The sequence below is a fragment of the Ceratotherium simum genome, chromosome 2, assembly GCF_057802395.1.
Source record: "Ceratotherium simum simum isolate JZ-2026a chromosome 2, ASM5780239v1, whole genome shotgun sequence".
Taxonomy (NCBI): domain Eukaryota; kingdom Metazoa; phylum Chordata; class Mammalia; order Perissodactyla; family Rhinocerotidae; genus Ceratotherium; species Ceratotherium simum.
In genome coordinates, this window is record NC_141901.1 from 25,338,601 (window position 1) to 25,364,623 (window position 26,023).

Genomic DNA, 26,023 nt, shown 5'->3' on the forward strand with positions numbered 1-26,023 from the left:
CTATATTTTACCATGAAAGCAGAAAAACGGAATAGCGGTTGCAGGGATTGTTGAGGTCAAGAGCAGGATTTTATAAAGAGATTCTAGACTAGAGAGCTTTTTTCCTTATTAACTTAAAAAAATACTTTTAAATTTACATACAGTAAAAATTTGTGTGTTTGTGTGCACAGTACTGAGTTTTAATACACGCATAGGTTCTTGCAACAACCATTAATAGTATACAGAACAATTCCAATATCCCACGAATGCCCTCATGCTACCCCTTTGCAGTCAGACTTTCTCCCTACCCTTAACCCCTGGCAATCAGTGATGTGTTCTCTGTCCCCTTAGTTTTGCCTTTTTCAGAATATCATATAAATGGAATCATACCATATGTAACCACCTGAGATTGGCTTCCTTTGCTCAATATAACACATTTGAGATTCACTCAAGTTATTGAATATATCAATAGTTTGTTCATTTCTGAATACTATTCCATTGTATGGATGAACTACAGTATGTTTATCCATTCACCCACTGAAGGACATTTAGTTCATGTAGTTTTTCTGGTTTAGTCTGTTAATACGTGGGTTACACTCAGTGATTTTCAAATGTTGAACCAGTTTTGACTTGGGACATTTTGGATGATTATGAATAATGATGCTACAAATATTTGTGTACAATTTTTGCATTAACATAAGTTCATTTCTTTGGAATAAACATGTAGAAGTGGAATTGCTGGGTTATATGGTAAATGTATGCTTAACTTTATAAGAGACTGCATAATTGTTCTCCAGAGTGGCATTCTGCATTCCCACAGCAATGTATGAATGTTCCAGTTTCTCCACATCCTGGCCAGCACTTGGTATTGTTATTTTTTATTTTATCCATTCTAATAGGTGTGTAATGTTTCCTGTGGTTTTAATCACATTTCCTTAATGATTAATGATGTTAAACATCTTTTCAGTGCTTATTTGCTATCTGTATATCTTTTTTAGTGAAGTGTATGTTCAATTTTTGCCCATTTTTTATTGAATTGTTTTCTGGTTAGGTTTTGAAAATTCTTTATATATTCTGGATACAAGTCTGTTAAGAATGTGATTTGCAAATATTTTCTCCCAATATCCCTTGTCTTTCATTCTCTTTGTAATGTCCTTCATGTAGCAAAAGACTTTAATTTTGATAAAAGTCCAACTTATCAATTTTTTTCCTTTACAGATAGTGCTTTTGGGGTTGTATCCAAGAACTCTTTGCCTAATCCAAGATCACAAAGATTTTCTCCTATGTTTTCCTCAAGAGTTTTATATTTTTAGCTCTTACTTTTAGGTCTATCATCCATTTTGAGTTATTTTTTTATATATGGTGTAAGATGTAGGTCAAGGTTCATTTTTCACATATGGATATCCAGTTTTCCCAGCACCACGAATTGAAAGGGCTGTCCTTTCTCCATTGAATTGCATTTGCACCGCTGTTAAAAATCAATTGGCCGTATTTCTGTGGGTCTATTTCTGGACTCTGTTCTGTTCCACTGGTCTATGTAACTAACCTTTCACCAGTCTCACACTGTCTTGATTACTGTAGCTTTATAGTTAAGTCTTAAAATCAGGTTGTGTGAACTCTTCAACTTTGCTCTTCATTTGCAGAATTGTTTTTGCTATTCTAGTTCCTTTACCTTTCCTTATAACTTCAGAATCAACTAATTTAATATCTACAAAAATCCTGCTAGTATTTTTAGTGCAATTGCATTAAATGCATAGATCAATTTAGGGAGAATTGACATCTTTTTTTTTGTGAGGAAGATCGGCCCTGAGCTAACATCTGCCAATCCTCCTCTTTTTTTGCTGAGGAAGACTGGCCCTGGGCTAACATCCATGCCCATCCTCCTCCGCTTTATGTGGGACGCCGCCACAGCATGGCTTGCCAAGCAGTGCGTCGGTGCGCGCCCGGGATCCGAACCGGCGGACCCCAGGCTGCCGCAGCGGACTGCATGCACTTAACCGCTTGCACCACCAGGCTGGCCCCAAGAATTGACATCTTAACTGTACTGAATCTTCTAATCCACGAACATAGTATGGGTGTTCTTTGATTTCTTTCATCAATGTTTTCTGGTTTTCAGCATAAAGATCCTGAGCATATTTTTTTTAGATTTATACCTAAGTATTTCATTTATGGGAGAGGGGAGTGGGGGTCAGTTTCCAATTGTTTATTGCTAGTGTAGAAATATAATTGACTTTTTTATGTTAACCTTTTATCCCACACCCTGCTAAATTCACTTATTAGCACTAAGAGCTTCTTTGTAAATTTCTTGAGATTTACTACACAGACTATTATGCCATCTGAACATAGGAATAATTTTATTTCTTCCTTTCCAATCAGAATGCTTTTTATTTCTTTTTCTTCCTTACTGCAATTGCTAGGACTTCCAGTAAAATACTGAACAGGAGTTGTGAAAATAAACATCCTCATCTGGTTCCCAATCTTGCGGGTAGGGGACATTCAGTCTTTCACCATTAAGTATGATGATGTTAGCTCTAGGTTTTGTAGATGCCTTTTATCAGATTCCCTTCTATCCCTAGTTTGCTGAGTTGTTTTTGTTTCGAACATTGATATGAAGACTGTTACATACTTTCTGAAGCTTTTTTATGTACACATTCTGTTTGCTCTCTGTAAAAACGCAAAATTTTTAAGATGGAAAGAAAAACAGAAAAGTAGTCAATGCCATCTCTTAGAGAGACTACCAACACCATGTCAAATGCTACCATCCCTCCTCACTCTTCACCATCTCTCTGCCATTTCAGCGATGTGGCCTCTTTGATGGGGTGGGGGTAGAGGTGCTGAATTGCAGGAGCAAGCAGTCTTGGCTTGGGAAGCCCAAGTCAGGCTAGGCAAAGCTCAGCTGGTCAGGAGTTCCAGCCACAGTGTCCTCTTGTGAAGCAAGTCACACCAGCCAGTCCTCTGGATTACAGATGGTGGTCATTCCTATAGCTGTTAAAGAACCAAAGACCTCTAGATGGATTAGATTCTGTTTGGGGCTCAAAATATGATTTTCCCTCACCTTAGTTGAACCGACATTTTTTTTCTTTACACAGATGAAACTGTCGGGTTCATGGTGCTGAGTTTTTAAAATTATGGATGTTGAATTTTGTTGTGTTGTTTTTCTCTTCCATCTATTGATAGGGTCATGTACTTTTTCTTGTTTAGTCTGTTAATATGGTGGGTTACACAAATTGATTTTCAAGTGTTGAATCAGCTTTGAATTCCTGGAATGTCAAAAGACAGTCACAACGAATTTTTCTTTTTACATGTTGCTGGATTCAATTGCTAATATTGTTTTTGGTATTCTTGCATCTTTGTTCATGAAGGATATTGATTTAGTCTTCTTTTTTTAGTATTGCTTTTATCTGGTTTTGGTATCAGGTAATGTTGGCTTTATAAAACGAGTTGGAAAGTTTTCCTTCCTCTTCTCTCTTCTGGAAGAGCTCTGTAGAATGGCTTTTATTTTGTCCTTAAATGTTTGATAAAATTCACCAGTGAAACTATATGGGCCTGGAGTTTTCTGGGGTTTTTTTTGTTTAGGTTTTTCAATACAAATTCAATTTATTTAATAGTTACAGAACTATTCAGCTTATCTGTTTCTTCCTGGGTGAGTTTTGGTTGTTTTGATAGTGGTTCATTTCATCTGAGTTGTTGAATTTATGAGTATAGAGTTGTTTGTAAAATTCCCTTATTATGCTTTTTAACGTCCATCATCAGTAGTGATATGGCCTCTTAGAGCATGTATGCTATAGGAATGACCTAGTACAATAAAAAACAGAAGACAAAGTAGAGAAAGGACATAACTGCAGCTGTACAGACTTCAGACCTTGTCATTTATCACTGACTCCTTCCTGTCTTTCAATTCCATATCCAGTCAGATACCAAGCCCTTTTGATTTGTCCTTGCCAATATTTCTTGCAATTTCCCCCCATTCCCAATACTGCTTGGCACAGCCCTTTAATATCTCCTAAACTATCTACCTAAATTACTCCACCTGCTGCCTAACTCGTCTCGCTGCCTTTCCCCACTTAAATTCATCCTTCACACTGATGCCAGACTTATCTTTAAACCTCCAACGGTTCCACACCGCCTACAAGATAAAGGCCTTCCACATCTGGCTTAGCCTTGCCTTTTGAACTGCAGTTCATTTCATTTCCCTAAATCAGGGGTTAACACATATGCTTTGGAGGGGAGGGGTGGGTGATGAATCTCCTAAAAATTGAACATAAAATGTTGTATGAATGTGAATTTTGTTTCCAGAGCAAGGTCCACAACCATTATCAGATGTTCAAAGCGCAAAGAGAAGCCTTCAACCTAATCCTTGTCACTGTAATGTATCAAGAACACACCATAGAGCCTCTCCAGCAGTTTCCCATCTCAGTACAGAGTGATCACTCCTTTCCCTGAACTTAGATTGACAAAATTTTAATGACCTCGCCTAACCTTAACATTTACAGATCAAGAAACAAGTTTAGCACTTAACTATCTTGTCCAAAGTCACTCCTGCAGAATTTTTCTTCTGTGCAACTGAGTTACTGTTTATCTGCTATTTGCTTGGTCTTTTTATGAATAAATGTCATATTTCTCCTTGAGGTCAGAAACTAAACCTCGGAGTTCTTTGAAACTGCAATTATCTTTATCGTCTTAGATACACCAGCTGCTCAAACGTTTGCTGAGAACAGCGCTATTGAGAATGAGTCATACTGAGGCAGGGGAAGAGGGCTGATTAATGAGCACTGGGCTAGGAGTACATTTTTAAAGAGGCATAAGCACATTTTGGGGATGAAAAAATACTACAAAGCTCGGAGCTTAGATACCTGATAAACTGGACCACTCAAAGGTATGTGTAAAGAGAGCTCTGAGAACGTTCTTAGACAGAGGCCAAATTTCCAGAAACAGGGTCGTTCTAGACAGCATTCAGAAAAAGTTCCTCAGGAGAAGCAACTAAAAAGGGGATGCCCAGGTACTGGGGAAAGAGAAAGGGGTGACAACACCAGCTTTGGAGTGGGCTACACAATGGATTCAAATTTCAACTCCATCACATCCAAGCCACCTCGAGCAAATTATTTAACTGTTTCGTGCCTCACTTTTCTGGTTTGTATCTACCCAAGGATTGTGGCGATGATGGAATAAAATAATGCGTGCAGAACGCTTAGGTCAGTGTCTTACTCTTCAGGCATTCTTTCGTTAACTGTCGCTACTATTTACTAAGAGAAGGGGGTTTGGGGAGGGGAGGTGGGGCGCTGCGCTGAGAGGGGTGGCCCTTGGTAAAGACTTTCTTTAGAAGGGCGAAGATTCTGAAGCAGACAGAAAGGGGAGACTCCAAACCCAGCTGGGGGAAGAGGCGGCGGCGGGAGCATCGCCACGGCGTCTACCTAGGGGGGTCCGCGGTAGGAAGAGGAAGAGCGGGGAGGGGTGTCGGACCCAGAACACACCCTCCATAACATACATGAGAAGTCGGCGATCGTTCCAGATTAACGAAGCGCTCAGGGGAAAGGACACATCTTCCGGGGAAACCCCGAGCGCCGGAAGCGGCCCGATTTGGGGAACGGGGGCGGACCGTCCACGGGTGACCGAGAAGCCGGGGAGACTCAAGGGGGGCTGGGGGAAAGGCGGAGGTGGGAAGAAAATGCCGGCGCGACCTTTTCTAGCCACAGCTCCGACTGGGACCGTCACTTACTGGAAACCGCAGGGGAAACGACCTTTTTGGGCGGGCTCGACAGCCCCAGCCCAAGGGTGCTGAGGAACCAGGGTGGCGAACGCCACGGAGCCCCACACCCGACTGCGCGGTGTCGCGTGGTGTGGAACGGGGCGGGGCCTACCAGCGCGGGCGCCTCAGCCGGCCGGAAACGCCCCGCCCACGACACAGAAGGGGGCGGAGCCGACGCGGCTCTTCCGGCCGCAGGGCTTTCCGCTGGGACCGCGGGCGTGCGGGCGGGTTTTCCGCCTGTGGTTTGACTGTTTGCAGAGCGTTTCCGCAGACGTCAAGAACCCCAAAGCGTAGAGCCCGGTTCTGTAGCGTACTGTCACCAAATGACGTTTGTCCGGGATTTGTTTTTGGATAGATTAATTTGCCCAGATTTGATACCAGTGCGGTATTGAGACTTCCCATCCAGCAACGTGGTTATTTCTCTATGAATTCAAGTCTTCCCTTGTTATTCAGGGGAAGTCTTCCAGTTGTCTTGCTGTTTTGCACATTTCTTTTTATATTTTTCCCTCGCAGTTTTTGTTGCTGTTTTAGTTTGTTTGGTCTTCCTTATGGACTATTACTGCGCCCTAGGATAGTTTGGTTTTCGGTATGTTGATCTATCTGGTTACTTCGCTAAACGTTAGTATTCTAATAGTTCTCTTGGATTTTGTAGGTAAGATTCATCTGTAAGTGACAATTTTGGCTTTTCCCAAGAATCCAGTACAACACTATATAGTAGCCTTAGGGGTACTTCTTTCTAGAAGTTATTTGGATTGCATCTTACCTTTGGTTCATGATGTTTTCTGAAGGTTGCTGGTGGATAACCTTTTTTAAAAATTAAAAGCACTTCGTTCTTTTCCTAGCTTGCCAAGTCGTTTTATTGTTTCTTAATATCAGAAATGGGTATTGAGTATTACCAGATACTTTCAGAGATGATCATATGGCTTTTCTCCATTACCGTACAATAATAGAACTACAATAATAGATTTTCTAATATTTAGCCATCCTTACAATCCTGGTATGTATTCTTCCAATACGTTGCTGGATGCAATTTGCTGTGTATTTAATTTAGGATTTTTGTGTCTATGTTCGTGAGATTGGCTTATGGTTTTCTTTTGTTGTTGTCTAGTTTTGATATCAGTTTTTGCTAGGTGTCAAAATGAGTCAGGCAGGTTAACTTCTTATTGTATGACCTGGAATAGACACCGCATGTGAATGATCTATTCCTTAGGTTTTGAAGAACTCATCTTTAAAGCTATCTGGGTGTGGTGCCTTTTTAAGAGATACATACTTTTTCCTAGAAAAGTATCCATTTCATCTACATTTTCAAATTTATTGTTATAAAATTGTCCATGGTATTATTAACGTTTTTTGATCTCGTATTGTGCTTATCCATTCTTACATATTCTATGGGAGTCTTTTTTTCTTTTTTTTTAATCAGATTTATTGTACCAGCTTTTGATTTTATTGATAACCTCTGTCTTAGAAGTTTTTTCTCTTTCATCAATGTATACGTTCATTAATTTCTTCCTTCTTATTTCTTTGGGTTTATTTTGTTCTTTTTGTAGAATCTTGAGTTGAAAGCTTATTTTCTTTAAAATGTTTAATATGAAATATTACAAACATGTATAAAGTTACAGAGAATAGTATAAAGAACACCTATATACTGACCACCTAACTTTATCATATTTTAGCATTTTTCCATATTTGCTTCAGATTTTAATATTACCTGTTCAGTTAGAGCCCCCTGTGACCCCTTCTGCAATCTCATTCTCCCTCTCTTCTTCCCCTAAATTAACTCCTCCCCTGGATGTGTTATCTATCATTTCCATGAAAGCTTTTATACGTGCTACATATATATGTAGCTATATAAGTAACATATAGTATTGTTTTGTATGTTTTCAAACCTAATATAAATGATACCATTGTGTAACTTGTTTTTGTCACCCAAAATTAAGTTTGTGGAAGTTATCCATGTTGATTCTGGTAGTTCTAGTTTTTTCATCTTAACTGCTGAATAGTATTGCATTGTATGATATAAAGCAATTTATCCATTCTCCTGTTGGTAGTAATTTAATGGTTCCTGATTTTTGCCACTAGAACAGGAGTTAATGGACATTCTTGTACACATCTTGGGCACATGACAAGAAGTTTTAGGTATATGTCTAGAAATGGAATTGCAAGGTAGAAGGGTTTGCGCAATTCAACTTTATTTGATATTGCCAAATTGTTCTCCAGTGCTTACCAGTTTACCCTTCCACCAGCAGTGTGAGAGAGTTTGTGTTGCTCCATATCCATACCATCCCTTGTTTGTTTATTTTTTTCCCCAGTTTTTTGCTATTATAAGCAATGCTGGTAGTAAACTCTCTTGGATGTGTCTCCTGGTATACGTGTGCAAGAGCATCTCTGAATATATACCCAGTAATGGAGTTGTTAGCTGTGTTTTGTGTTAGACATGTATTTAAAAAGCGTATACATGTGCCCCCCACATTTGCGTTATTTCTCTTTTAATAGTAAAATTTAACTCATTCATATTTACATGTTTGGATTTAATTCTAACTTGTTTTTTCTATGTATCATGCTTCCTGTTGTTTTCTTCTCTTTTCTGTCTTTGATTTGATAAAGTTTCTTTTTCCAAATTTTTTTTTCTCTAGTGTTTTGAAAGTTATACATCCAACTTTTATTCTAGTGGTTACTCTTATGATATTTTAACTCATTTAAATTTATATTTTTCTATAAACATGTAGAGTCGATCAGTACCCATATGAGGCGCTCTTGCATGCTGGTTAAGAGTAGAGCCTCTGGAGCCAACTGCCTGGATTCAAATCCCGGCTTTACCACCTATTAGCTGTGTAACCTCGAGCTTCTTACATAACCTCTCTGTGCCTCATCTGTAAAATGGGGATAAAACAGCATATACCTCCTGAAATTGTTGTGAGGATTAGTGTGTTAATATATAATTAGTGTGTAAAATTCTTAGGACAGTGCCTAGCACATAGATCTCTCTAATCACCAGTTTTTTTCCTCTATGAAATGGGCATAATACCTGCCTAGCAGATTTGTTATAAGAATTCAATGCATTATTGTATATATGCAGTTTTGTTTAATACACTGAGCACCTTCTATGCGCTTGAATTAGACATGGTTTTTGAGTTGAAGGAATTTATGATCTAGTAAGGGCACAGACATGTAGACACAATTGCAGTATGATGTAACCTTAATACTTTGCCCATGTCCTCTCTTGTCCCCTTCTTATTTATGCTCCACACGGAGCAGTTTTTTAGAACACATTAATCAGATCCTGCATTCCCCTGTCAAAATCATGTCAAGATTCATTAAACTTTGCATAAACCACAAACTCCTCGCCATGACTTCAGCACTGGATTCTGGGCCCTGTTTCCTTTTCTGACCACGTCGAGTTCCACTCTCCCCGCTTCTAATGGACTCCCACCACACTGGCCTCTTCTCGGTTCCTTAAACCAACTCTTATTCCTCAGTGCCTTCTGCCCAGAAGTCTCACCCCACCTGCTCTTCCCATGGCTGACTCATCTTTCGGGTCTCACCTTGATTCAGTCAGGTTCTTAGTTGCAAACAGAATCTGCTCTGGCTGAGAAAGGGACTTGACTAATATTATGTATCCCACAGAAGCTCCAGGAAGACCAGAGGCCGGATGTGGGTGCAGCACAGCCAGGTACAAGACCCAGACACTAGAGGCTCGAGTGAAAGTCCACTGCTGCTGCCACCACTTGACACCAAAACCACAACCTCTACAAATACAGTCTACAAAAATAAGGACTGGGCGCCAAGAGCTCTGCCTCTGGTACCCTTACCACCCTCACCACTGGGTAGCCAGAGCTGTGCACATTTCCTTCTTCATCTTGCAAATCTTTCTTGCAAAACAAAGTTGGAATCTTTCCAACTTCATTTTTCAGGTTGAAGTTTCGCATGACAATGCCTGATTGGTAGGACCTAGGTCACATGCCTCTGCTGCAAAGGGGGTCCCAGAGGCACGTTTTCTCACAGGAAATTCCTCAGATATTACAAAGGTGTTCAAAAGTGCTGGGCATTCTGAACACACGTCACGTGAACACTAAATATCATGTTCCCTCAGCATAAAGGCCTTGCCTGACGAACCTAAGTATATACATATTCTCCCCACCCCGGCCCCATTATTCTTTCATGGCACTCTGTCATTTTCTTCAAGGCATTTAGTGTGACTTATATTGCTATATATTTATTTGTTCAGATGCCTTATAAATCCTGGAGCCAGAGTCTAGTCTCCACATGGAGTTTCATTCAAACAAGTGTAACTCAGCCAAAAATAATTTTAAAATGTCTTTTAGTCTTTAACGTGGAAGAAAAAAGCATCAAAGGGGCCCAAGTCAGTTTCCAACAGTCCCACAGGTTCATACTTCATTTTCTCTCTACTTTAATTCTCCCCAATCCTGTGTGGATTCGTTTAGCTTTTCTTCATAAATTTTGCCCCTAGGGCTCTCCCTTCAAATGTTTTCTGCCTATTCTCTTATTTTGAGTCGCAAACATTCGGAACTGCTCTGAGAGAGGCATTTTTCTCACGGCACAGGGGAAAAGAGTTGAGAGGCAAAGTCTTTAGCAGACAGAGGCGGCTGGGTACATTCACATATTGATCATTTTGGTTCACCACTTGTGGTTGGCCTCCAGATTATAAGTTTTGTGAGAGCAGGGACAATATCTGTTCTATTTGCACCTCATGCAAAATCTGACAAATATCTAGTCAATTAACAATTGTTTTCTGGGAAAAAGAAAAGTCCAGCAATTGAAGTATAGACAAGGAAGTATACAGCACAAAGCGGGGGCTCTTAGCCTAGTGAAAGGTGGGGTTGGGATGTGCAGTGAATAAGGCTGGTTTGGGAAGGTATCCTGGAGGAGGTGAGAGAATCTTAAAAGGGCAAGAATTCACCAGGCAGAGACAGGAAAGGGTAGAGTATTCCAGGTAGAAGTGTGGCACAAACACAAATGTCAAAGCTTGGTGTGCTATTGCTAAATGTGAAGTAGGAGAACTGTCAGGAGGTGAGGCCAGAGGGGCAGAGGCAGGCATGGGAGGCCTTGTATGCCACGCCAAGGAGGCTGGGCTTTGTCCTCTGGGTGATGGCGCCTCAGTGGGTGGGGCAGGGAGTCATTCTCACTTATTCATTTTAGAGATATTACCGGGTAGCAGTGTGTGGTTAGATTTGAAAGAGGCAAAAAAAAAAAAATAGAACAATTGTGTAGCAAAAAATGTAGGCTTGCAGTAGGGCAGTAGTAGGCAGTAGGGATAAGTAGCAGGAATTGTTTATTTTTTTGGTGAGGAAGATTGGCCCTGAGCTAACACCTGTTGCCAGTCTTCCTCTTTTTGCTTGAGGAAGAGTGGCCCTGAGCTAACATCTGTGCCCATCTTCCTCTATTTTGCATGTGGGTCACTGCCACAGCATGGCTTGATGAGCGATGTAGGTCTGCGCCCAGGATCTGAACCTGCAAACCCTGGGCCGACGAAGCAGAGGGAGCCAAACTTAACCACTGCGCCACTGGGCCGGCGCCAGGAATTGTTTAAAGAAATTATTTGGAGGTCAAATTGGCAGGACTGGGTGGGTGGTGAGATAGGGAAGGTGAGGGAGGAATCTAGAATAGTGTCCAAGCTTCTGGCTTGGATAATGATGTCATTAACTTGGGGGGAATAAACAGGAGTCATAGGTTGGCAGTGGTGGGGAGAGTGGGAAGATTTCCAGGTGTTATGGTGAAGTGGATTTTAAAGTGCCTGTGCAACTTCTAAGTTTAGATGGTCAGTATGTACTTGGATATATGAGTGCAGCTTAAGGCAAAGGCCAGGTCAGAGAGACAGCCTGAGGAGGGAGCCACATGGGGAGCACTGAGAGCGACTGCTGTTCTCAGGGTGACCTTTGGCCCTGCTGACACGCTTTTCCCTTCCCACCTGCCCTGATACTTTTCTTACCTCTGACCATTCCTTCTCCAAATGCTTTGCAGCCTCCTCCTCCTCTAAAATGTGGGGCTTTCAAGTGATTTCACCACCTGGGTCCCCTACTGTGCACCCATCAAAGCTTTATCTCCAGTTTAGAATTCTTATGTAAGATAAAGGACCACGTCTCCAACCACTTTCTAAGAGAAAAGAGGTAGTCACAGTGTAGACTGATTGTCCAAGGGACCACACAACGGGTTTGTGGCTCTCTGTCCCGTTTACGTGCATTCAAGACTGGCACTGTGAACTGAACCTGACTTTTCCTGTTTCTCTGAAAACATCAAATTTGGAGATCGGGGTCAGAATTCAGATCTGTTAGTATGCATTAATATGTACCGCACCTCCCCACCTTACTTTATTCTTGCACATACCTTTCTCAAGGTTATTAACTCCCCTCTTATGCCTAGTATACTGTTTTCTTTTCATCAGGAATCAAAATCAGACCAAAATGGAAATAAAAATTTAAATCTTACTGATATAGAATAAAAATAACTGTTCAGATCATAAAAGAGGAAAACTACTTTACATGGATTCACTTCTTTAAAACAAAAATCACAGTTCTTACTTTGTGAGAAAGGAGTGCTTTTTACTCTAGAATACCTTGTTCTGTGATCACTGTTTCAAGATGAAGGGACTCTGAACTTGTAATCAAACCACGCCATGACATACTTTTTATGTAGAGAAGTTGGTTAAAACACAAAACCAGTATTTTGATAAATTCACATTAAAATGTTTTTCACCTCAACTACTTAAAACTAGTTACAACAATATGATCTTCTAATCCCAAGGATTACAAAGGGTGACCTTGAAGTTGATGAGAAACATTGAAGACAAACACAGAACCACCTGGGTCTGGCTGTATGGTCTAGAGAAATGCTTCCTGAGTTTGTCTGAGGTGTGTTAACCATCAACTGTACCAGAGTTCACTGGCAGCCACAGTGTAGTTATTTAGTATACTTCTATTGTGAACTTATTTCTTTGAATTTAACTCTTTGTGATGGTTTTTGTAGTATGAGTCTTCAGCATCTTGAAAATGTCACAGAAGAGATTAAGTTTCAATCATTCCAGAAACCACTGGTATAAATCATGCTACTTCTATCAGGTTAACTGTTCAAAAGTTGTAAGCTGCATTGTCATCACCCAAGTGAACTGCACCCTCAGCCCATGGCACTTGTCCAGTGTGAGCAATGCTCAGTTGCATAACAGTGAATTAGGGCTCAGGAAAATTGCGATTATTTTGGTTAAGCTCGGGCTTATCAAGAGTCAGAAGGACTTGCAACTTGTATATACATCCTCAGACCCCTACAGATAGAGGCGTAAGAACATAATCATTTCTGTTCTTCACAAAGTACTCAGGACTTTGACAAGTCAAGTCACAAGTTTATATAAATGCCCATTTTATTACCAATTTATGAAGTCAAAAGTCCTCTCAAAAAGAATAGGAGATACTGTTTTTGGCAGTCAGTTTTGGATGGGAGTATTTCCGACACCCATGGGAAATTGTAATAACTCCCCCTAGGTTTTCAATTCCTCTTATCCATTTATGACAGTTTCTCCTTCATATACTAAATTCTGCCCATCCTCACATTAATTTACTATTATTACCAAAATACCTTTAAACTATTTGTATACATATACATGTATATATTCAGTCATGTGTTGCTTAACGACAGGGATACGTTCTGAAAAATGTGTCCTAGGCGATTTTTGTCATTGTGTGAACATCATAGAGTGTACTCACACAAACCCTACTATGCACCTAGGGTATATGGTACTAATCTTAGGGGATCCCCGTCATATATATGGTCCATCGATGACTGAAACATCGTTATGCGGTGCAGGACTATAGATATTTATTAAGTTGAACCTTATGAAATTGCTAATATGCGAACATTTTTTACCTATGCAAAGTTTTTTCACATGGTTGAACCTAATAAAATCTGAACTTCAGTTGGATGGCTATATCTCCTTATATATATACTATGCAGTATTTTTTGCTTTACTTCAGCAGAGAGAATGAAAACGCTTACTCCATTCACCAGTTCCTGTGCAGCCTTGCAATCTCATGCTTGCTGACTACTGATAAATTTCATGAAAATAGAGATATAGTAATTTCCACAAATTTAGTATGTGACCAAAAAAAGTCTGATCCAAACTGGGCATATTATCTTTGTAAGTATACCACCCATCTACTTAACTGGAACAGCCTACCCTAAAAAGTGGCTTTTGCAGGTACCGTCAGGTCTAGAATCAGCAGACCAAATAATAAAATACCAAAGCATTTTCAATTGGGAATTCTATCTCTGTGTCCTCAATAACATTTGACTTTATAGAATACCTACCCTGAGATCCCATGCTACGCACCAGTAAAAGAGAGATGCCCCAGACTTTGCTTTCAAGAAACTGAACATCTTTTAAGAGATATAAAAATATAAATAACAAAAGGATATCATAAATGTTTTAAGTTTCAAACTGGAACAGGGTAAGATGTAAAAAGAAGAGAGCACTTGAGAAGTTTTAAGCTGACTTCAAACATTAAGGGCAAAAAGCCAAATACAAATGTGTGCCGAGGCTAAATTCAGTCAATATGAGAATCGAACGTGTCCCCCTCCGTGTTTCTGCACCCAAGAAGTCCTTTTATCACCCTAGAAACAGTGACTAGAGATCTTCCAGGTCAGTTAAATCCACAGCCACTTTCAAGAACAGGGTGTCATCTTTAATGTAGGTGTTCTTGGCATTCTCCAAAGTGGAATGAGCCACGAAGCGGGGACAGCCAGAGGCAATGTTCATCTCCCCATCGGGTCGTTTAAAGCTGCTGCTATTGGGGTCAGCCTTGAAGGTCTCCACAATGTGGTTCTTTTTGCCACTCTGGTCCAAAAGCATCAGGGTCACCCTCTGCCTGAATGGCCACTGCAACAGTGAGTCAAACTCCCCTCGCATCACCACAAAGTACAGCGACAGGTGCGTCCCCTTCCCGGATCCATCCCCATTCAGGTATGCTCTAGCACAGAGCCGGTAGCCACACCGGCTGGTGTAGAAGGGCTGGCTGAAGACGGATACCGTGTGCCCGTCCAGAGCCTCCCTCTTCTTCATCTTGTAGTCTGTCACCTTCCAGATGAGCTTTCCATTATAGCAGGCACCTTCTAGCAGTTTAAATCGTTCTTCATTTTTGTTCAGCTGTGCTTTATGAATATTAATGTGGGCATCATGTTTGTTAGTCTCTCCTTCCAAAACAACTGCAAAGAAAAAAAAAGTTTCCGTAGGCCTTAATATTATCTTTAGAATTTTCCCAAAGTGGAATTTGTTATCTGAAGACAACCAATAAAATTCTGACATCCTAAAGATGAACGAAATTCAGTGTCCACCAATGGACCATTTGTATTTTTTTTGTGTGTGTGAGGAAGATCAGCCCTGAGCTAACATCCATACCAATCCTCCTCTTTTTTTTTTTGCTGAGGAAGACTGGCCCTGGGCTAACATCCTGCCCATCTTCCTCCACTTTATATGGGATGTAGCCACAGCATGGCCTGACAAGCGGTGCATCCGTGCGCGCCCGGGGTTCCGAACCCCAGGCCGCCGCAGTGGAGCGCGCGCACCGGGCTGCCCCGGACCATTTGTATTAATAATGTTAGTGAATCGCATGTCTTGCCAAGAGTGGCAACCAGGACACCAGAAGGCGTCCTCTTAAACTGACGCTCCCCAAAGTGTAGACAAGACACACTCAGCATTCAACTAGCATGTGTTAGCACGGTGAGCCCCAGCACTTTCTAACTAGAAGGCTTTTAAACAGCCAAACCCTTTTATATTTTTCTGTACTTAAAACAATGTTCCCCCCACTTCTCTCCCTTAGTTTTCTCATTATTTTCCACTCTCCTTAAAAACCATCACTCCCTGTTCTTGGAATGTCCTGGCCCATTTCCACCCCTTGCCTGTTCTAGCCCCTGCTTGTGGCCCTCTGTCATTTTTGCCTGAGTGGCCAGAATCTCATGCTGTTCTGTTTCGCAAATACCAGATTCAACCACTGTTTATCCTGGACAGCTGTGACTCTCCATTTGGCCAGGTGTTTGCTTGTTTCACCAACACGTGCAGACAAACGAGTCACCAAAAGAGAATAACATTCTCTTCTGAGTATATTATTATAAGAGTAAAATATTAGACATACCTAATCTTTGATCATTGGTTTCTAGCAGGGTAATTTTCTGTTTCACTGTATCAATCGCTTCCACCAAAGGCCTCAGATCAAATTTATTTTGTTGCTGGTTAGCCATTTGTAATAACTGACGCACTTGAGCTTCTAGCCAAGTGGACTTGTCAATGTGACTGGCAAGAACCTTTCAGTACAAAATGGATCACAATGTCAAAAAAAACTTAGTTAATATCTTAATAATTCACTGAGATTTAATTTTTTCAACTCAAACATTTCACAATTAATTAATCAATTAATGAAATGAAAAATGCACAGTCCAGAAGAGAAAATTCAGTGAGGATCACAGAGAGATGAGCCACTAATATCCTCCTTCTCCTCCCTATCCCAGCTCCTGTTCCAAATCTTTGACCTTCTCTTCATCTCATTTTTACTCCTCTCTTAATTTCTCTCCACTTGGTTCTCTAACCTGTCTTTATCTCTCTATTCTCATGTTCTCTCTCCTCTTGCTTTATCACTTCCTTCTCTTCTTAGAAGCTCTTGATTCACTCCTTCTCTGCCAGAAGGCAGTGAGTGAGCTGGAAGTAGGCCCACCTCTTCTGGCCTGGGCACTACAGGTGGTACAGAAGTGCCCTGAGGCAAAGTCTGAACTTCTGATTGCTCTCTTTAGATGGAATAGATTAAATAAAACTACGACTATATTTCTCCTCCACTCTTGCCTTCAGTACCTTAACTCTGACTGGTTTTTGTGTTAGAAAAAGGTCAGAATTGAGATTGTAACGTATGATGGACTTCCTTTTTTCTACATATATACACACACCTATTGGGCTAACGGAGTATGGGAATTATATGGCCTGCATGTTCTGGGATAATCCAAATTTCAAAAATATTGCCCATACCACATGTCTTAAAGTCTTTTTCACTATAAATTTTATAATCACAATAAAGACATTATTCATTAGGAATTAGTTTATGGTTATTTATTATTTACAAAGTAATTTTTGCTGTATTTTAGTGATGTTTAAAGCATTTTCTTCCCAAAGGAATTAATAGTTTCATTTTGTTGACTACAAAAGGCAGAACTATAGATGCTCTCAATGAATCTGCAATCAAGTGTCTAATATTGGCCCAACATTAATTAAAACCCCAATTGCCATAATTTATTTAAAAGTATTATATCAATGTTAAATTTACTGACCTTGTAAATGCACAGGGGTTATGTAAAAGAAGATCTTTATTCTTATGAAATACATACTGAAGTAGGTAGGACTAAAGGGCCATGATATATACTGCTTACTCTCAAATGGTTCCGCAAGAACACACACACACAGACACACAGAGACAATGAATGAATGATGAAGCAAATGGGACAAAATACTGACAAGGAGTGAATCCACCAATGATGAAGCAAATGGGACTAAATATTGACAATGGGTGAAGCTGGATGGAGAATATACAAGTGTTTTTTGCACTATCTTATTCTTGCAGCTTTTCTGTACATTTGAAATTATATCCATTTAAAAAGTTATAAGAAAAACCCTCACTGCCAGTTGAAGGCTAAATCTTGGCCATGAATAGAAAGGCCCTTTCTCACCTGGATGTTTGAGAGGAAGCTTCCATTTTTGCCAAACAGCTGTGCAAACTGCTTGAACTCCTTTTCGAATTTATTTACAGTTTCTGTTAGCTGCTGGATTTTACTTTCTTTCCGTTCTAGGCTCCTATATAAGTCAGAAATCTAATAACAGGAATGTGAATAAAGTCATTTAAATGCATGCAGACAAGTTAAAATAATTTAAATACAGTTCTAGGAAAATATTGCAGGTAAGTAAGTGTTTCTAACAAAATATTTACAGGTAGATTCCTATATAATTCTAGGAAAATATTTGCAGCTGCTTCAAAAATACCAGATCCATGATTTCTCATGAGCCTTTTCTATACCTAACCCACTATGATGGTACATCTAATGACAGTGACATCACTTGACTGAATTTACTGAACTGGTCCTCTTCCTTCATTCAGTATGCAGTTATTAACCAAGCACAGAGTACTGATCACCCTACCACAATAGATGTTATATGCACAGTATCGATGGTAATGGCTGAAATCTGCTGAATGTCTATCATACCCTTATATTCATTAGCTCTTTTAATCCTCAAAGAACTCTATGAGTTGGGTGTGAATATCAGTCCCATTTTACAGATGAGAAAACAGAGGCAGAGAGTTTAAGTAATCTGCCCAGCATATGGCTAGCACGTGGTAGGGAAAACACATTACCCTCTCAGAATTTGTAATTCATTTGAGAGAAATACCAAAAACCTAAGAGTGATCCTAGACAACACTTTTCTCATCCTCACATCCATTCAATCAATAATTTTTGCCAACTTGAACTCCTAACACACAACAAAACAACTCTCACATCTATTTCTCATTTCATCTCATCTTGTTTCAGCCTTCCTTATTTCTCACCTGGACTACTACAACAGCTTCCTAAGTGGTCCTAAACTATCCTTCACACACACACACACCAGAAGGGAAGCTCTATGGATCCCATGAGCCACTGGAACCCCAGCAACTGGCCTGGTACCTGGCAGTTCCAGGTTAAATGATAAATATTCATTACATGGAAGAATAAATATGCTCTCCCTGTCTTTAATCCTGTTTTCCTCCAATTTATACTCCATACTGTGACCAGAGTAATATGAAGAGACAGATCTGGTCTTGTCACCCCCTACTTAACCATCTCTAGTGGGCTTCTTTTACAGGCCATACCGGGCCCTACAGGATCTGCCCCTGGCTACCTTTTTAGCCTCATGCCCATTCATGTCCCATATATGCTCGGCCCAGCAAGATTACACAACTTCTACTTCCCATCAGGCCTTGCTCTTTCAGACACTTCCAACTTCATCTAGAAACTACTGCTTTTTAAGCCTCCACTCAAAGGCATATCCTCTCAGAAATATTTCCTTACTAGTACCATCTACACAGACCACCTCTCAAATTCCAAGACACCCTGACCATACTCTAGTGTATAACTTATCTCATTACTCTTATTGGTTTTTTTGGTTATTTTGGTCTTTTTTCTCTACTAAATTTTTGAGGCTACATCTCACTTATTTCTTTATCCTCAAAGCCTAGCACAGTGCCTGGCACGCGGAGGGCATTTGACCCACATTTTATGAATGAATGCACAAAAGCTATAACAACCATCTGATCTCTGGCCCCAGAATCCTCTATTAAGACCCTGAGAGCTGATTTCCACCTAGGCGCCAGACATATCTCCTGACCAAGAGCAAACTCAGTGTCTCCTCTCCCCTCCATCTCTAACCTGCTCCTGTTCTTGTAGTGCCCATTTCAGGAATAACACTACCGTGTTCCCTGCCTTCCAAGCTTACAGCATGCCATTCCACCCTCTGAATGTCTCCCAATGCCCTCTCTCCATCCCCACTGACACAGCCTTGGTTGAGCCTTCGCCATCACCATCACCACCACCACCACCACCTCCAGCATCTTGCATCACCTAATACTGAAATGCTTATTATGTGCCAGGCACTGTGCTAAGAGCTTAAATACATTATCTCATTTAATCCTCGCCGCAACCCCACTTGACAAATGAGTAAACTGGGGAAGAGAGAGGTTAAGTAGCTTGTCCAAACTCATATGACTAGTGTGGAGCCAGTCCTTGAACCCAGAGATTCTGGCTCCAGAGCCCTCACTCTTATCAACTGCCAGGCTCTCCTGCTACATTGTCTAGTTCACTACAACATCCTTCCACCTGGTCCCTCTGTCCTCATTCTTGTATCTCCCACTATCCATCTTCCATGCTACCACCAGCTGACTTATTTTTTAAAACCAAACAAACAATTAGTTGGCCAAACACTTTCCAATTTAAAAGCCTCCATTAGCTCCCTATTACTGACAAACATTAGTTCAAACTTTGGGTCCTTGAATCCTTTCTGAAACAAGGCAGAATATGAGTGAATAAAAAGAATAATTGAATGCACAGTGTTCAAAACTTCTTAGTTTACATGGAAGGCCATTTGGATTCAACAGACCAGTCTCCAGTCATTCCCTGTCTCACACTCAGGCATCTCTCCACTCCAAAACCCCATTTTTTTGAAGCATCAGCCTCTCTCATGCCTCCCTGCCTTGGCACAAACTTTCTCCCTCTGGAATGTCCTTTCTACAACATTTAAACAACAGAACTTCTTTTCCTTCAAGAAGGCAGCTCGGATGTCCTACCTTGAAAGACTTTCCCCAACTCCCCTGGAGTAAACGTTGCAGCCTCTGTACCCCACACATGGGGTACCCTCATAGCATGTCCTTTGAGGCACAGAAACTTATCTGTTTACATTTTTGTGAATTCTTCAAGGGTACAGGCTGTGTCTTCCTCAACTCAGTGTCCTTAGCAACTAAGATTGTACCTGACATATGGCCAGTGTTTGTTGAATGAATGGATGGATGAATGAGGCAACCGATACAGAAAGGATTTGGGTATGGTTACGAGGCAGCATGCCTTCTATCCAAGCTACAGTTTAATCATTCTTACTAATTTTCTCCAGGATCTGACCCTGGAACTCACACACCGCTTTAATATGGACTCAGATATAATAAAACAGTCTGCAGTAGCAAAATTTAGCTCCTTCTCTGCAGATGGATCATCTTCTTCCCTATATGGGCTTGAAAACTCTGATCCTCTGAGATTTCTAACAAAATAATTAACTTTTATAATTACTCCATAGAATCAGCATTTATTGAGGTCCACTATGAATACTCTAGGGACCATGGCAGGCGTATGCACGCATAATTTCACTTGATAATCGCAACTCAGTAAAATAAATACGTACGTATGCATTCATCAGGTTGCAAAGCTTCTCAAAAGTAGGAGTTAAGACTTACCACAAAATATATAAAACCCATAGTGCCTAGAACAGATAGTCATGGTAATACTGATTTAATTTAAAAACCTCAAACACCTACTAGGCATCTACTAGGCGCCAGGTATTAACCAAAAGGTGTATGGATAGACTGCAGAGAGGCAGTATGGCATATCACGGGGAGGACTGGACTGAGAATCAGGGGACATGGGTTTGAGATTGAATTAGGCCACTTACAAATTACAAACACATCCAGATTTCTTTGAGCTTAGTTACTTCATCTGCTGAATGAGGAGGTTGGACTCAAAGATCTCAACGGCACCTTCCAGTTCTAATGTTCTATAATCCTATGAGTTTCTCTGGCTGCTTAGTAGAAAAACATCTACCTGCAGTCAACTTACACTGACACAGAGGAGACTATAAAAATACCAACAATAGCAAATCCTAGCAATTCTGCTGCCTCCCATTATATTTGAACCCTTGAATATTTACCTGTTTTTCTAATTGGAAGTTCTTTTCTAAAACCAGAAGCATGTGGTCCCGTAAGGCTGAATGCTCATGCTCCCGCAGGTTCCCCCGTTTATCCTTCAATATGAAGAGAAAAATAAGTTAGGTTGTTGAAAGGCTCCAAAAATGAAGGTGTTGGTGGGATATTCTGCTAACGCAGAACTCTAAGAACTTTGCTCACTTGTCTCAAGGTGGGTTGCAGGAAAAATGACCCCTCCTGGTCCCAGCTTTAAGATTGCACAGTACCCATGAGACAATTTTAAACTTACAGGGAATTAGGCCACTATCAAACCTGATAAATGCTGATTTCCTTCCTCACCCTGGCAATAGATGACTGTGGGTTAAGTGTAGTGATTATCATCTCTCGACTATTCCCATATAAAACCTATCTCCTCGGTGAGTTAGTTCCAGATCAGTTTTAAGCCTAGGTTAGTTCTCCCTCTTACCAAGCACATTTCTATGCTGCCTTCTATCACTGTCCTGCTATTACGGGCCAAAGGTAAAACCTAGTTGTAATTTCAGCCCATGCAAATTTGTTGCCCTCAAAATCAAATAATATGTTTGCAAGAAGAAAGGTTTACTTCTTCCCTGATCATTAGAGTATCCAATTGCAAACTTCCAACATTACTAGTAAATGTTAGGTGTTCTAGTTTGGTGGATACCAGGGGGAAGGGAGTTGGAGGGTGGGCACAAGGGTGAAGGGGCACATTTATATGGTGACTGACAAATAAAAATGTACAACTGGAATCTCACAATGTTATAAACTATTAGGACATCAATAAAAAAAAAACTAAAGAAAAAAAAGAAACTGGTAAAAAAAAATTGTTAGGAGTTCTGGGTGATCTGTGGACTCTAAACAAACATTTATCATCAATTTTCCTTCAGTTTAGGGTTGGCCCCTCTTCCAGAGAACAAGTCCCATCCTCAGCTCTGGTACTAAGGTAAGTTCTAGAATATAATCCAACTGGAAGTTTGGGCCCAAGTGTAAAGAAGATTCCTTTCAGAGCCCTTTTCTCTCCATCACCACCCCCAATTCCCAAGTCTCACTCACCAGAGTCAGGGAAGATATATACACATTTTTAACACAAAGAGATCATACTATATTTAATTCTTTAAAACATACACCTCATTCTTTTTATCAGATGCATAGTATTCCAAAATATGAATATATAATTATATAGTCGGCACTTTAGTGATGTACTTATAGGTTGTTTTTAGTTTTTTGTGTTTTTTTTGATATATAAACATCTTTGTGTGCGTATGTGTTTGAATATGTGTGTAATCATTGCATACTTATGAAAAGATGTCTGTGAAATAAATTCCTAGCAGAAGTGCAAGGTCAATGTGTGGGTTCACTTTTTATTTTCATAGTTATAACCAAATTGCCCTCAAAAAAGTTGTTTCAATCTTTGACAATTTGATGGTGAAAATTATATTTCTTTTTATAATTTACATTTATTTAGGAGTGAAATTGAGTGTCTTTTCTTACATCTATTAGCCAACTGAATTTTTTTCTGAAAAGGCCTATATATTGCTTTGTTTATTTTTCTATTAAGTTAAATAAGCTATTTACAGGTATGAATTCTTCGGAATATATTAAGAAAAATAGCCCCTTCTTTGTCTCATCATATGTTGTAGATACTTACCTCCTGTTTGTAGTTTGCCATTTGACTTTATTTATGGTATTTTAAAAAATCATACAGCAGTTTTAAATATTTGTAGTTAAACTTATCAAAATTAAGGCTTCTGGTTTTGTGTTAATCAAGAAAGGCCTTCTTTATTTCAAGAATAAAAAGAAAACTCACTCATCTTTTTTTCCCTAGCATTTTTATAATTTTTAAAATAAACTTTTTATTTTGGAGTAACTTCCATTAACAGAAAATGTGGAACAATACAGAACATGATATATTTTAATGCCTAAAACTTTGATCCATCTGGGATCTGTTAAAAAGACTGAGCGATCAAACTTTATTTTCTTTTGTTTTTAATTTATTTTATATAATATAGTGAATAATACTTTTATTTTTATTTTTTATTTTTTTGTGAGGAGATCAGCCCTGTGATAACATCTGCCAATCCTCCTCCTTTTTTTTTTTTGCTGAGGAAGACTGGCCCTGGGCTAACATCCGTGCCCATCTTCCTCCACTTTATATGGGACGCTGCCACAGCATGGCTTGCCAAGCAGTGTGTCGGTGCGCGTCCAGGATCCGAACCGGCGAACCCCGGGCCGCCGCAGCGGACCGCGCGCACTTAACCGCTTGCACCACCGGGCCGGCCCCTGAACAATACTTTTAAAGGTATTTAAAAGGTAACAGAATACACTTTAAAACATGATTTCAAATCAATTTTGTTTCCAAATACTTGGTGATGGGGGGAACCATAAAACCAAGGTTTGTAATCATCAGAAGAGTGACTCCAGAAGCTCCCAAAACCTGGCAGTGGCAGTGGAGTCCGAATTAGAAATAATGACTATGATGGTTAATTTTATGTATCAGCTTGGCTAGGCTATGGTGCCCAGGTGTTTGGTCAAAACTAGTCTAGATGTTTCTGTGAAGGTTTTTTTTTTTTTTTTTTTTTTTTTTTTTTAAAGATTTTATTTATTTATTTTTCCCCCCAAAGCCCCAGTAGATAGTTGTGTGTCATAGCTGCACATCCTTCTAGTTGCTGTATGTGGGACGCGGCCTCAGCATGGCCGGAGAAGCAGCGCTTCGGTGCGAGCCCGGGATCCGAACCCGGGTCGCCAGCAGTGGAGCGCGCACACTTAACCACCAAGCCACGGGGCCGGCCCACTGTGAAGGTATTTTATAGACTGACATTTACAATCAGTTGACTTGAAGTAAAGCAGGTCACCCTCCGTAATGTGGGAGGGCCTCATCAGCCCAGCTGAAGGCCTTAAGAGCAAAGACTAAGGTTTCCTGAAGAAGAAGCACTTCCCCTCAAGAGTACATCGATACCCCAACCTGAGTTTCCAGGCTGTTGGCCTGCCCTGCAAATTTCAGACTTGCCAGCCCCCCACAAATCACGTGAGCTAATTTCTTAAAAATCAATCAATCAATCAATCAACCTCTCTCCCTCTCCCTCCCTCCACCCCATATATATATCTCCTATTGGTTCTGTTTCTCTGGAGAACCCTAACTAATATAATTGCCAGTCTTACAGTTCTCAGAAGTGAATGTCCTTCTGCATCCTGAATGGAATCTAAGAGTAGAATGAACTTGCCAAGCAAAGTATACAATCGAACGTAGAGGCAGGAAAAAAAGGTATTCCATACCTTGACAGGACAGCCATAGTGCTTGAAAGGACAGTCTTGTTCAGCTTCAGGACACACAGCAAGGTGTTCATCCACCTACGAAATGGACAGCCTCATGCTACAGAAATTCATCACCGATTCTCCAGCTACCTGGTACAACTGCAGCAAGCAGGGAACCAAGGGTGGCTTGGGAAGAAGGGAGGCAACAGAGGGGAAAAAAGCCATGCTAAGGCCTGGTGGAGGGAGAGCTACGGTGAAAACTGAGAAGAATTCTCAGGGAAAAGGGAAAGGAAGACAGACCACATGGTTATCATGGGTGTAATTTAAACCTTGGGCCTCTGCCTATGGGATTCTACCAAACACACACCACAATGATTACTAAAACTGTATCCTACGTAAAATCTACTGAGAGAATTATTTACAGTTACCTCAGTTCTTGGAATAATCTGCAAACACTTATTGGGACAAGATACCGGGTACTCAGGACACAAGTTTTCCTCATGATTCTGAAAGAGAGAAAGTGATGAAATACAGCCAACCCCTGCTTCCAAGGGGTCCCTTTCGTGGCCTCAGAGTGTTCATACGTATGTCTCTTTGGGGACCTGTGTTCTGTGGCTTACCCTCTACAGGAAGGTATGGCCTAGTTCCAAAAAGGATTATAGATGGCTGCTTTCTTGGTATAAATCAATTCAATTTCCCAGTTATTCTAAAAGAAGGTCAGAGGGGACAGGATTCACAGAGGGCAGACTGTGGGAGTCATCGTATGGCTCCTTCGGCACATGTAAAATGTACCCCAGGCTCTCTTTTTATGCCTACATCCTGCCCCTCCAGTTAGATCCCAGCATCCTGAGAACAGACAGTATCGTCACCCCCTTGTGACCCAGCATCTAGCATCACTCCTTGCAAACTCACACTCAGCAGGTGCTCAAATGATATTTTTGCCAATGATGAATGAATAGAGTCCTACCAACAAGAAGGTTTTTGGCTTTTTACAGAACTCTCTGATCAAGTCATTCTTTAGACCTATTTCTGTACAAAAATAAATCCAGAAATGTGCCCCTGGTACCCTGTCTGATTCACTGTGACCACTCAGGTGTAATTTAGTCCCATAAAGATGATTTATTTTCTTTTTACCTGTAGATTGATTACTACCACATCCTTTTTGCAATAAAGGCATTTTTCTTCTCGAAACTGGCAGTATGCACTCAAATGCTCTTTCAGATTTTTCCGAAGGACTGGTTCCTGACAGTGCTCATTAGAACACTGCACAGCTTGAAATAAGCACTGCTGAAGGTGGTCCTGCAACAGATAACAAGAGGCCAGTGGGAGCCACTGACCAGGACAGCGGGAGGGGGAGCCAGCAAGAAGGCCTAGGGAGGGAGGGAGGACACTGGGGGCAGCTGGGCAGAAAGGACCGCAGGACAGGGCGGGCAGCCTCTGCCCACATGTTCTCAGCAGAGGCCACCCCTGCCTCTGCTGAGGAGAGGACACGGAGAGGGCTGCTTGGACCGAGCCTGTGAAAGCCAGCCTTGTTTGGTGGGAGTTAGGAGGA

General features: G+C 40.7%; 1 protein-coding gene and 1 long non-coding RNA gene across 5 annotated transcripts in view; both read right to left on the bottom strand.

Moving 5' to 3' along the window:
* LOC106801007 (uncharacterized) overlaps window positions 1-5,836 on the bottom strand; it is a 56,219-nt gene extending 50,383 nt beyond the window's left edge. Inside the window, exon 1 of one of the 3 annotated variants that reach the window (XR_015554385.1) lies at window positions 5,696-5,836. This is a non-coding gene — a long non-coding RNA (uncharacterized LOC106801007). The remainder of the gene's footprint in view (window positions 1-5,695) is intronic. The other 2 variants (XR_015554382.1, XR_015554386.1) reach the window with 2 other exon arrangements.
* Window positions 5,837-14,084: 8,248 nt separating this feature from the next.
* Window positions 14,085-26,023, bottom strand: part of TRAF5 (TNF receptor associated factor 5) — a 45,168-nt gene continuing 33,229 nt past the window's right edge. For both annotated transcript variants that reach the window (XM_004424880.3, XM_087439431.1), the window contains exons 5-11: window positions 25,606-25,770; window positions 24,900-24,977; window positions 24,493-24,567; window positions 21,207-21,299; window positions 17,435-17,575; window positions 15,859-16,027; window positions 14,085-14,932 (exon numbers count right to left, since the gene is read on the bottom strand). In XM_004424880.3, coding sequence (XP_004424937.1) covers window positions 14,355-14,932; window positions 15,859-16,027; window positions 17,435-17,575; window positions 21,207-21,299; window positions 24,493-24,567; window positions 24,900-24,977; window positions 25,606-25,770 — 1,299 coding nt within the window. In that variant the 3' untranslated portion in view covers window positions 14,085-14,354. The remainder of the gene's footprint in view (window positions 14,933-15,858; window positions 16,028-17,434; window positions 17,576-21,206; window positions 21,300-24,492; window positions 24,568-24,899; window positions 24,978-25,605; window positions 25,771-26,023) is intronic.